Source organism: Acanthaster planci, linkage group LG04, assembly GCF_054643075.1.
Source record: "Acanthaster planci isolate LZ-2023a linkage group LG04, COTS_SCS, whole genome shotgun sequence".
Lineage (NCBI taxonomy): Eukaryota > Metazoa > Echinodermata > Asteroidea > Valvatida > Acanthasteridae > Acanthaster > Acanthaster planci.
The window spans coordinates 3,608,352-3,622,147 of NC_141780.1; the positions used below are offsets into that span (position 1 = coordinate 3,608,352).

Genomic DNA, 13,796 nt, shown 5'->3' on the forward strand with positions numbered 1-13,796 from the left:
TCAATCCATGGATCTATGTATATCTTAGGAGGTTCATTTTCTCGGTACTTTTTATGCGCAATAATCACAAGAGTGATGCGGCTCGAGATAGAATTCTTGCTTTTCGCTTTCTGAGCCACAACTTCAAGAGCACCGGATTTGAGGGTCAAGATTCGTCCTAGAAAAAGGCAGAAGTTTGAGCTTTCCGCAACGTAAACCGGCTTTGTACTGTATCCCAAAGAATCCAGGTGTTTTAAGAGCGGTCTTAAGACGGCTCTTTAGCCAACTGGATATGTCTTAAAAGTTATTTCACCACTGCAGCTGTCTTAAATCAACTTGATTCACCAGCAATAAACCCGTCTCCTACACCAATCAACTTGTGTAAAGAGCTTCTTGATTTCCTGACCTGGGACTCACATCCCCCAGCTGTTACTACTTCACCCTGTAACAAACCTGTAGTTAACACAGATCCGCTTCACCCTGTAAATTTTACACTGGATAAACTACCACAGTGCCCTTCCCCAACATATATGTATCTGCTGTTTTCAACATCCTTCTCCAATACTGTCCATTTTCTTTGTCACCAAATGAACTTCCAGTATTTTATGCATAAAATGCTGGGCGTAGCAATTTTGCAAGCCTTGACAATCAATGAATGACCCTGGCGGGTGAGCGTCATGTGACAGTGGCACGAGCCATTGTTTTGGATGGCCAAATATGTAATCCAATGAGCTCATTCACCATAATTCCCACAGGGACGGGGGAAATGGGTCTTCCTTCCTGAAACAATTTCTCGATCAACATGAGGTGATACAATAGAAAAAAAATTTTTATTGGCTGTCAAGACTTGCATCTGGAACTGTTTGTGTCCTGAGTGAAAGTAAAATTACCACTAGATAGTGAACATTTTCAGGCCACATAGGTACAGTAGCTTCAAATTCATCCAAAGAGAACAGATATTTAGCTTGGTCAAAATAGGGCATGGACATACTGTACATGTACCGTAATTGTACATTACATGCATGCATTACTAGTCTTCATTCCAAAACTCTACCATACAGGCATGAGTTACAAACACACCAGTACTTCCCACGGCATTTGTCACATTCAGCTTTTAAAAGCATCTTTTAAAAAAAATTGGACTCGTCCTGATGCACATATACATGGTCATTCATTTCACACACACTTCATAATAATTTTCTGGTTGAAGATCGTCATAGATGAGCTCACAGGTCTACAAATTTGAAAAAAAATTGTCCTCCTCAAATTGACATAGATGTAGAACTCAAATCCATGCAATTCTGAAAAATGAATTATGGCTATCGAGCCTTGCCCTGTGTAGTGTGGATTCACAATGTGCCCTGGTAATGTCTTAAAAAAAAAAAAAACTGACAGCAGGCTCGAATATCGACACATAAATTACGGCTGTGCAGTTTCGTGCATCGAGGCTGACAGTGTAATTTTCACAGCAAAGCGGGCATGCCCTGCGCGGTCCGCAGTGAATTGAGCTGTCACTGTAAAGATTAATAACATTGGAGTTACTCATTCAAATTCCACTGACGGACACTCAATCTGACGCCGTGGAAAAGAGTATTCAGCGACATACGAGATCCCCACAAGGGGCAAATTTGGAAGGACCTGCCAACCAGAATTTCAAGTGTTGCTCCGCAAATTTGGAAAAATTTGTTAGTGTCAGGTTGACGCTATGGTACATTGTACCTTCCACCTTTCTGACTCAGGCTCGAACCCCGTCCAAGGCAATACAATTGACTTTTCAGTCCCTATTTTAATTCACGGAATTTCTGATGTGCAGTCTGACACCCAGATACTCATGCAGCAGAGAGCAAATTTTTCTTAATCACAAACTACTACCTCCTTCTGGCTTCAGACGCACTGTTCATGTTCCACATTGGAAAAATGAGCTTCAACATTTGCGAGTGTTTTTACCAAGTATCACAGTCAATTGTACATATTACCAAAGTCCTTATTTAGGCTTACCATACATGTAGGTACTCAAGTGGTACCAAATGTCAATTGCAGTTTGCATAACACTTTGGATGTCAAACACACAAAAAAACCCGCATTTTATTTATAACACCTGCTCTGTAACATCTTAACCTTTGACAGAGTGGATCTCATACACACTCTCGGTGACTACAGAAGCACTAAGTATCGTATAGGATGATATGATTGCTGTGGACAAAGCATTTACAAATCTAATTTGAAGAGTTCCACCAATGAGATGGTTGATAACCTCTGACACATGTATCCAGGCCTTCAATGGGAACAAAGGTCGTCATTGCCAAAGTAAGTGCTTACATGTACAGGTACTTCTTATTAGGGGACTAAACCAGCATTTCATGATGCACATCTACCGGTAACAAAGGAAGCCATTTTTTTCCACTTTGCCCAAAGTACAAAAATGTCACCTCTTACAGAATCAAATCAGGTGTATCTTAAGTTTACATGTAGCTAGACCAATTTTCATGATCTACAAGCGTCAGGAAAGGTTAAAGTACGGCAAAACCTACATGTACATCGGTTGTTTTGAGGTAAAAACAAAAATAGATACGAGTGTTTTGGGGGTTCTAATAATGTTTGGACAACCTGCATGCCTTATTTAGTGTCATGTAGCAGGGATGACTGTGGGGGGGTGGGGTAAGATCCTTGGACAATGTCATGGGGCTTTCTTGATCCCTCTAATAACTGACGTTTCATCAGACATCTCATGCCCTCAACTCACAAACTTTTTAAGTACATGTACGCATGTAGACAAATATGCCTGCTTTACCTTGTCATAGTTTTTGTCCACCGTCTTGCTCCGTTTGTGTGAGCCCTTCTCCTCCATCTTGAGTTTTTCGTTCTCTGCCTGTCTGAGTTTAGCCTCCTGAACTTTCTCCTCACTGTGTGCATTGTGGTAGGACTTGATATCCTGTAAACGCATACCACCAGTTAATTAGACAGTTATAAAAAAGAGGGAATAAGACAAAATGGCTGCAATGTTCACAGAACATACATGTATGTACTGGGGTCTATCAGGAAAAAGGAATGGATCCGTTAACCCTTACGGCCCTGAATACTACAAAGTACTACTTAGTAGTAAAATGTAGTATTCAGTCCTGTCGCTTGCAAGAGGACATGACGTAAATGTTAGATAAGACAATGTACCATACAGTGCTGTGGCACTATGAATGCATGGCTTTATTGTTCTCTGTACAAGTAACAATGGAAGTAACCTAGCCAGAAGTAGTAATTTGTAGGGCTACATGTAGGTCCTTCAGGCTCAGACTACTGCTTAGTATTTGGTACCGGTAGTACGGAGTACTGCAAGCCAAATTTTAAGCAGAACTGTTAGGGTTAAAAATGAAGTCCTAGCTCACGTTGACTGTGTAACACTCCCCGCTTTTCAAAAGTTTTTCTTGGTCATGCTGTAATGAAAATGAAATACACGCATAGTGTCGTCTGTTCCACTGGCACTCAGTGAGTACCTTCGTAATCGATAAGTGTTCTTTTGCACTCTGTGCGGGACATCAGACAAAAATTCACTATACATACAAGTGTAAGCATATTTAAGTCAAGATGATTGGACTCACGGCATAAAGCTCGTTCATGACCCTCAGGAGTTCTGTGTGCACCTCAACCATCATCTCTCGGCTCTGCAATATGAAACATTGCAATCAAAACATTACATCTCATTGTTACTTGGATCTGGAAGAAACTGTTAATGTCCTGCATCCTTCACAATCAGTCAGGGAAGTTTTTTTAAGGATTTGCAGGGTTGACGAAAGGTAGAATCTGAGCACTTCTAATCGGTCTTGAGGCCCCTTGAAAGTTTAACCACTGCTATGTGAAGGTTCGACAATTACATGTATAAGAAATGCTCCCGGTAAAAATGCCAAGGGGGTTCGGGAAAGCCATATTTGATACCGCAGGATTTCAAAACTATTTGGGTAAATTGGTGCGTCTCCCACACACACATGTAAATGATTCAACCATAGACATCTGAAACTTAAATTAATGGCAAGGACCTGGCACGCCTGTACACCACAGCAAATTGTGGTTGTTCCTGGTATGCCACTCTTTTGCTGTACACTGAGGGTATATAAACATCTGACAAGTGGGAAAAAAAAGTCCAAAATAATACTACATGTACCTGTCTACATGTATGTGTACTGTAGAGGCCCTTGACCTCCAGCTTTTAAACCAATCACCGTCTACGCAGGACACTGAAAGCATCCATGTATATTCATATTTTGGTCTTATTCAAATCCATATTCAAGGATTCCCATGTGAAATGTGCTGGGTACAGTATGTACCAGTACAATGTACATGTATATAATGCAAAATTGGAACACTTCCACTCGATATGTTAAAACATACCGCTGCTTGTATCTACACACACAGAAAAAAAAACCACATCAAATGTGCAGAGTTCATCTTTACAGCACTGGGTATCACGTACATGTCAGAAGAATGTGATCGAAACCTATGTGATCGTTGCTATTCGTGTAGATTACCAGTACATGTATGTACATGAACGTGATCTACATACATGTACATGCAATACCTACTTGTATGTAAATTTTGTACACTGTACATGTATGTTCTAAAGCGCACATTTTACAATGGAAAGAGCTGACTTAGGCACATGTACATCCTAAAAACTAATTCACATACAGAAATATGCAACCCCCTGTTCAAGACCCACAAATTTGCTCACATTGGAATTTTCAAGACCACGTAGGCAAAAATGGACAAACTTCTGCCAAACAATTGCAACAAGCCCCTGAAATGAATTCCCCACCTAATGCCTGGCAAATTACATGTACATGCGTAATTCAACCCTTACTATCCTCACAAAGTCTGTCTTCTCATGGCCTTAGAATTCCGAGGAAAACTCTGCAACATGTAGTCATATCGACTTGCCCATGTGCAAGTACACACATGTACATGTACAACATGTACAATGTACATGTACCTGTAATTTTATGCAGCACCAACCCCCCCCCTCCCCCTTAATACTCTATGCCAACCAAACTGTTTCTGTCAGACAAATTTTCTGCCGAAGCGGTTCTCTGACCAGCCAAGCTGGGGCTGATGAGAAAACCAGATCTCGCCTCTGATGTGACCGTGCATGAGGGAGACACAAAATGTGAGCGCATTGCCTGGTTTTCTTGCAATGCCTACTGGATACGGCTCCCTACCTTAGCATTTCATGAATGCTAACTTGATTTATCAAGCCGTGCCTGTACATGTACCAGTACATGTACATACTTGCATCATTTACTCAGAGATGCTGTGCCAGACACATAAATTTTCTCCCATCTTCAAAATGTACATGTCGGATGTGCTGGTACACATGCTTTTACGGGCAGTTCTCGTGTACTGGGACATGAACATAGGTGCATGAGTACCATACGTAAGGGAAATGCAGGTTGACCAAACATATCCCTTTGCATACCCATCATATGGAAAAGCCATACAAAGATGTATGATCAAATTTCAAACCTGACAGGAACCATTAACACAAGATCTACAATTGGAAAAGGAAGTTAAGTTTCAAATTTCATATGCAATGTACACGCGCATGTGTACACAACTTTTTGTATATGCAAGCATTGGTAACTTGCTGATCAAATAGGCCATGGTACTGGGGCAGTCCGAGCCCTGTGCAATGTGTGCTCTCGATATTTGAGTCTGATAGCGGCAGACGCTACATGTACAAACATGTGCATGCCCACAGCAGAGATTCCACTGGATTGAGCCTTGTGAAGACACAAATTTGGAGAATATTCATTTCTAATTTCAATGCTCTTATTTCCGTCTCTTTCATCAATTTGTAAAGGAACTTTTCAAAACAGCAGGGAGAGCCTTTGGTTTTCTACAAACTCTGTATGTCGGTGTACCACGAATCACATTTCGCATTGGAAACCTGCAATGACACCACTCTCATACAACTCATATACACGTATGCATGTACATGTTCATGTGCCCGGCGACCATTTTCTTCCGGGTTTTATTTTTCTTTCATGCACTGTTGAACACTTACACCTGCCCCGCCTTTGGTGCAAACAAAATGCCATTTTTCCTCCCTCAATACAAAATTTCTACCAGCATAAGGTATATTTACTTCCTGCTCCAGTCTTCTGCTGTATGTACACTATACACTATGCTAGTACATGTACATGTAGCGCTTTATTGTATGTGGAACTTTGAAAGAGAACAGGGTAAAAACGAATCCACTGGAAATGGTCCCCTATAATGGTGGAACAGTGGCTCTGTATACTAGTCACCATAATGCTAATTGCCATAGGCGGGGTGGGGAGGGGCGGGGAGCGAGGGAGACAAGTGTAATGGCAGTGATACATGTAGCACCAGCACGGTCACTGAATATGTCCACATGTGTACTCAATGAATTGTCAAATGAATCATGTACAGTAATGTACATGAACATTACATGCATGGTTAGCATGTGGCATTGTTCATGTTAGTCTTTGTATACATGTACATGCGCAGTGTACATGTACTTACATTATTACTTTTTTCCTACCAGTATTTTTTCCCTCACAGAACACATGTACTTCAAAACCTGTTTCTTGTACATATGGGCTACGCACTTTATGCTGATGACATCTGCGGTCTCATTTTGAACACAGCTTTAGAGGGATGTTTCATCTCGGTGTAAGAACTGCAAGATAACTGTTCAGCATTCTTGCAATTTGTTCGTTCATTCGTTTTTGCACCGTACAATTCTCTCTGAAGAGCTGAATCAGTCTCTGCCGCACATTTTGCAACAAACCACCCCGACTACAGCAAAAGCCAGCACCGTGAAGTATTAAAAAATGCTCGGGTGCATTCTCTCCACTTAATCTCTGAACTGGGTCACCAAGCCCTGTATCACGTTAATACCAGTCTGGGGCTCAGCAGAGTTGACTGAATGCCGAGTGTACAGGTGCCGGATTGTTGAGGGGGTGGGGGGGCTGACAGGGTGAGAGTTCAACCTCTTTACCTTATACACGTTTACTGATTTCACTGTGCATTCTTTGTCAGACCATAGAAAGATAGAAAAAAACAGAATAAGCCCAAAATGTCTGTATTTACAGTAGAGATGGTGGATGTTGAAAAGGTTCGGCTGTACCGGTTACAAGGTTCCTGGTTACCAGTTCTAACAAAAGAAGCATGGCGTAGTACCAACATTGTGCTTGCACATCAATGCTGAGTAGACCTGTACATGTACACTGGATTTTTTTTTAGTAAAAGGTACAGAGACTCTTGAATTACTCTGTCAATTTTATGTCACAGAAAAGTCCTGTGGCCACTGTAATGTAAACTGTAGTTTTGATCTACATGTAGCATATGTGCCTCTACACTGCTATACACACAAACACATACATGACATCAAGGACGCACATGTGTGACTTGACAATGTACATTTCAGGTTGGGAGTCAACTTCTTGTAGTGGTTCTTTCGTCACCTTCCACCTCTGCGGTCCCGGTTCGAATCCCAGCCTGGTCCACATGTGGTTTGGGTTTTCAGTCCCTACCTGATTCTGTGGGTTCTACCCAGAATATCCTCTGGGATTTTCCTCCCACCCCTAAAACGGTAACTGCTTCTCATTGTCTCCTCTCCACAGGTTTCTTTAGGCATGCGAGCTACAGTGCCTGGGGCATATCTGAGGAATCTTTGGTGTCATTACCAGAAATGATGAATAGTCTACAAACTAAAATTTTGTGGGTCCCTGGTGCCAGGGCTGGTGCATCAGATTATAAGGTCAATTGAAGGACGCCCTTGTGAGATTCAGAGAGGACATGCCACTACAGATTTTAAGTGACCAAGGGGCTTTTTGCAGGTGGAAAGTAATCCACATGCAGACACATGGCAGAATAACCAGGATGGAATGCTAAGAACTGGCAGGAGCTTTTTCAATTTTTAGTCCCTTGGATCACAGCCAAAGACATGTCCAAGCAGATGAAACCTTCAATGAATAACTGAACTGCTCCATTTTGCATGAATACAGCTACAAGTACACCGGCAAAATGCAAAAAAAGTGTAAGACCCCAGCTGTAAAGCAGCCATCCATGAAAAACCTACAGATTCCTTCCTGTGGCAAACAAAACGAGGATTTACTATTTACAGTACATAAGGTGAAGGCATGAAGCCAGGCCGCCTAACAAGTGGCCCTCGCCTAACTAGCAAATTTGCTGGAGGAAAAAAATAGAATTAACACTCCATTTTCCGGTCATAGAATGACAATAATCCCCGCACATCAACAAATCCTTGGTGACATTATTGGCCAAAGACAACATAAATGCAACCACAAAGCAGCCTAGGCTTACCAAACAGTTGTACTAATTTTAAATGAGAGTTTCAACAGTGCAGTTTCAAATGTATGTACCCATAGTTGGCCTGCTGGTAATTTGGGGTTTTTTTTTTCCATCCTTTTTTTTAACAATTGTCTTAAAAATCTGTAATAAATACCCCTACATCTACAAGTACAATGTACATTTACATGTACAGTACTGACTTCAGAACGAGGAAGTTCTTTCAAATTAATTGATCCTTCATGTACCTAAGTAAACGCATACATGTATTCATGTACATACATGTACACTTTGCATTTCAAATGCACTCCAAACAAATTTTAAGAAATCGGTATTAAACAAGAAATGGACTGTTGTTGTGGAACTCTTGAAGTTCACTCGCTTGAAACTGCGAAAGAGAGTCTTCTGTTCCCTGCAAGCCTACCACATGAAGTTTTTTTTCTTTACTTGCTTGTACCGTACTTTTTGGACTTCCAGTTGATTTTCAAAAATGTAAGTACATGTACTTCCTGTAAGAACCTAACTACGGTATACATTTATGTATAGTACGTAACATACATGTACATGTACAACAAGTTTTGTATGTGCATGTACAACTAAATTGTATCTATACGGAATTAAGAATGCAACCATGAATCAAGCACATTTCTTGTAATCTGACAAAAGAGGCAAAACCTTACAAGTTGAATCTGGCAAGATCCATCACTTAAGTAATTTCTGTTGGATGTTATCTTATCCGAGCAGTAAACAAAACTTCTTTTCACACCATCTGATTCATTCTCCAGGTTTCCTTAAATTCCAGTGGACCCAACACAGCTCATGCAATCAAACTGTCACCTCCTATTTTCTTCAGACACGTCACAGTTCAAATGAAGATTTAACAAACAGGGCCACGGAGCACTGAGCCACATGAATTTCCCCCATATGGGCAACAACCGCTAACCACAACATCCATAATGTCCCACTTTCAGCAAATTTCAACTTCCATTCATCTGAATATCCATCACTTTTAAAACAAACTGTCCAACCCCCAGGCTATCCTAAATCAAGTCAGGTCTTGAAGCGAAAACAATTCCATGCATGGCGCCAAGGGTCATTCAAACATGAGGAGTCCTTGTCTCCAAGATAAAAGGAAAGATGAAGTAACTGGTATCTACTACTCTGAAAGCACTTTGATTACAAACAGTGGCTCGGCAATGCCCTGATGAGTCACGCGCTCACATGGTCAGTCATTACACAGTGGCTTTTCATACATGTACACAACTGAGTCATTAGAGTTGGGTTTTTCCTTCAGAACTACCATCGGCGTGGTGCCACGTTGTCAGTATGATGACACTAATTGGAGGGAGAATGGCAGTTGCCAAAAGTAATTATGATGTTCACGATTCAACAGGTATTAGAGGAGCAATTTTTTTTCTTGCTCAAGTACAGAGGTGATTAAAACAACCAGTCTAACTACTAGTTAATTGAATCGTGTGTCTACGTTCACATGCAGTCCCTTGAAATGCTTCTTCGGTGATATTTCAGTGCCTATGTGCATGAAATTTAGGACACCTGCATCACAAGGAGCTTGTAAGAGCTGAAATTAATGAATCGAACTGAGTAGTTACCGGTACTAACTGGACGGTCTGCCATTTCTTTACAAGGCCTGGGTACTTCTGTATCCTTTCTCCTGCTATACCACAGACGGTTTTTGGAGATTAAACAAAATACCCAAAGGCAGCTGTTCTGTGATTCAACAGCTCGACGGGGTAACGGCACTGTGGACTCACTGTGGTTCGTGGCTCATGCGCACGCTTCACACTGTGAAGACTGCGTGCGCATGAGCCACAAACCACAATGAGTCAAAAAGGTCTGGAGATGCCCCAGAGATGTAGGAGAAAATGTAGGAGAAAGGTCCAGGGCTATGCAAACAGGATAGAGACTTTAAGGCATCTTATCAATGAAAATGCATATATATGTACGTTACATGTAAGATGAGGAAAAGGCTGAGCAAGTAGTGGTACGTGAAATCAAGTGCTTCCATTTTGTACATTTACTTGGTCTTTTCTACTGTGAAAAATTACTACCATCATGCTAACCTATCCTACATGTACATGTACCTGTAACTGCCACCAGAGAGCAAAGAATGGTGTGAGGTGGTGGTTGGGTTGGTATCAGGAGGGAGTTGGGGTGAAGGCAAGGGTTGGAGAGGGCTTACAGATAGGGTCAGAGTCAAACCCACCTTCTTGTACACATTATCCAGGCCGTCCCTGATGGACCCAAAGTTGTTGTAGAGGGTGTAGTTGAGACACTGGCTGAATGAAGAGTGTTGCTTGTACTGACTTCGCGTCATGTCCACCAGCATGTTCCAGCATGCTGTTGTAGACGGGACGCCACCTTCTCTGTCTTTCCTGCAGGCACACAGAGAACCAACCAATGACGCTCACTGCCACTGCTGTAACTACCATACCGGTATTTAGTACCCTAACCCTAGCCCCCTGGGCCCTTTTTGCTAGGGACCCTCCCCAAAATCCTCTAATGGGGGTGTGTGAAAAAGTTGGATTCTCCCTCAATCCTCTGAAATCCACCAAAATTTCCTGGAGATGTTATTTAAAGGTGTGCCTAACTGCCTCCATCCTTCAAATCCTCCGTCAATTCCTGTCATTATGTTGAGGCAGTGCAAATGGCATTCTTGAGCAGTGCGGTTGATTCAAAAGAAATAACGGGCTGAATTTATGCATGACTAAGCAAAAACAACACAAGGTCTTATCCACGACCTTCATGCATGGCATCCTTGGCAATCAGCCATGCACTTTTGCCATTCGCCCTCAATCCTCCCAAATCCTCCAAAAACCACACAAAGGATTTTGGAGGACTGAGGAGGGTTAGGGCTAAAATCAAATTTGTCTAACTGTGCCTTCTTGCAATCAATGGTGGGGTGAATGGGACGTGGGGCCCAACTCGTGTACATCTTGACTGTAGGGAGGAGAGGGGAGAGAGTGACAGTCCACCACTCCCCCAAGACCTGCACATGTAATGTCGCCTGCCCATCATTTCGCAAACCCATCTCACAGCCCAACGTGTGCCCGTTAAAATCTAGGGACAGTCCCAACTTGTCTTCTAGGCTACAGTCAAGAATGCAATGACCAGCATGAACCCTTAAGGCAAAAACAAGGTCACAAGTATGTACAGGGTCAGCTGAGTGACCACTATGACCTAAAACTCCTTGACCGGTATTTGGACGGCTTTATTTTTGAACATCATTAAAATAGTACACACTGTGCAAATGTGAAAGCAAAGGTTTAATACTGGGCAGCATGTGACTGGAGGAGATTACAGGCAAAAGAAATGACGTCAAGAAACTGAAAGTACCGCAGTTACATGTACATGTACATGTACATACATGCATTTAATAATGCAAAAAACCACATGTACATGTATGCGCATGTACTGTGCAGCCATGGTAAATACAGCTACCGATAGAAGGAATGGCACATGTATGCCCCCCAAAAAAAAATTCTGAAGAAGAGGAAATCAGCATATCAGGTTTAAGTGTCACGTGCCTGTAAAAAGGTGAGCCACCCATTCCGACAGGATTTGTGAATTTGCTTGCCAAGTTTCTAACCTTTCCAAGATGCAGGGATGCCTCAACGCCCACGTATACAGAGGAGATTCGGAAAAAAAAAACATTTAAAAATAAAACAGCTCTGCCCGCTTGCATGCTGAGACATGCCAGTGCCAATGAGCTGCCAATCAGTGCATAGTTGTCCAGACGGGCATTCTTGTTGAGTTTCCACCAGAAATCCCTTATACGGCTAACAATACTGATGGGGCCTTTGTGGGATACGAGAGACACATACACGTGGACTGTTAAATGCCACTGGTGTTTCTGCTGTGGGAATACATACAAACCGGTACACTACTCAGTGTATTCACTTAAGGTATCGTGCATGTACATGATTGGGAATGACAGCATGAACTAGTGGTATATCCACCTCCTTCAAAGTAGAACTGGAGGAATGTTCAAATGTCAGAGACTCAGACATTCAAACTCCGTCCACCTCTCAACAACAGGTTTCCCCTCAAACAATAAGTAAACAAAACCCTCAAGTCCTTTTGCCAATTCAGTAGAGGTAATTCTTTCATTTGTGGTGCGCCTTTCAAAGAAATTATTGCAAATTCCATGATCTCAAAGGAGACAAAATAATTACTAACTCAACACTTAGTAGCAGAATTCACCAAAAATCCATTTCTTTGGAACCAAACTTTACCAAAGGCAAGGCAGTGAAAACACTGTTGCCTGCAGTGAACTTCGCAGGTGAAACCTCCACTCACCGACTGTTCCTTAAACGTGTCCCTGTGCCAACCCCAACCTTCCAAGATCATTCAAAAATTCCACTGGTGCCTTAGGTTGGAGGGGATTTTGCTGAATTGGGGGCAGAGTGCAGCCAAGCCATTGGCTTTTGCATGGATTTTAATCCTCCTTAAAAATCTGAATATAAATAATGCACCACTAGTTTCTTGGAAAGTGGAGGATTTTAGCCAAACAAATTCTGTCAAAATTATGAGTAAGACGAATGAGGGGCTTAACAATGCAGAGGCCACTCACTTTCAGATTACTCTTCAGGAAAACACCTGGGTAAATTCGGGCGGATTTTTTCTCAACTCGGTTCATATTATCTACAAGAAAATAATAACAGCTAAAAAAAGAAGCGATCTGCAAAACAGCAAAGAATTACCAGGGATACGGTAACTGCATGCATTGCAAGAGAGAAAAATAATTTGAGCCCCCATCTACTTACTGGACAGCCTTCTGCCTTCTGGTGAGGCGCTCATGCAACTTCTCAAGGCTCTTGGCGTACTCCACCTCCACCTCCGCCCGCATCTTCATGTACTCCTGCAGGTCCCCTAGCTGCTCCCGCTGAGCATCGTAGCGGTTGTCCAGACATTTCAGTTGCTCTGTTAGGCGCTGTCGAATATCTGCCAAGAGCAGGATAAACAGGACAATTAACATAGGTGGAATCAAGAGAGTAAAAGTAAGTTAAGTTGGCGCCATCTCTCAAGTCCTGCGCATGTACTGGATTTTCCAATTTCTCTGACTGGGTTGATCAGAAATGTGCCACAGTGTGTGAGACTCTTTCAATGATGAATCTGATTGCAACCAACTTCCTTTGTTTTATGCAATGCATAGTCAACTAGGAAGTATTGTTATTACCATGTGTACCGGTAGTGTGTGTCTCCACCTACACCACTGTGCGAGATCTGACGGATAACACCTCTGAAACTGGTTCACAGAAAATCAGAGGGCCAGGATTGTGAGTGTGTACCAGGGCTGGCCTGCACCACAATGAAGGGACTATTTCTTTTGTTAGGGAAGTCCAGAAGACCAGAACGGTCTTGGTCCCACAACATCTACCCAATGTTCGCTTCGATACGTGAGTAGCCGCCACAACTCAGGAACAATTTCATGTATTGTTAGTGCTACTTGAAAAAAAGGTGGAATTCTTTTAGCT

At 42.2% G+C, this 13,796-nt stretch overlaps 1 protein-coding gene across 3 annotated transcripts in view; it reads right to left on the bottom strand.

Annotated features, from left to right (window-relative positions):
• LOC110974335 (SLIT-ROBO Rho GTPase-activating protein 1-like) overlaps positions 1-13,796 on the bottom strand; it is a 44,228-nt gene that overhangs the window by 16,920 nt on the left and 13,512 nt on the right. For all 3 annotated transcript variants that reach the window (XM_022225909.2, XM_022225910.2, XM_087135725.1), the window contains exons 2-5: positions 13,086-13,263; positions 10,526-10,694; positions 3,573-3,635; positions 2,771-2,911 (exon numbers count right to left, since the gene is read on the bottom strand). In XM_022225909.2, coding sequence (XP_022081601.2) covers positions 2,771-2,911; positions 3,573-3,635; positions 10,526-10,694; positions 13,086-13,263 — 551 coding nt within the window. The remainder of the gene's footprint in view (positions 1-2,770; positions 2,912-3,572; positions 3,636-10,525; positions 10,695-13,085; positions 13,264-13,796) is intronic.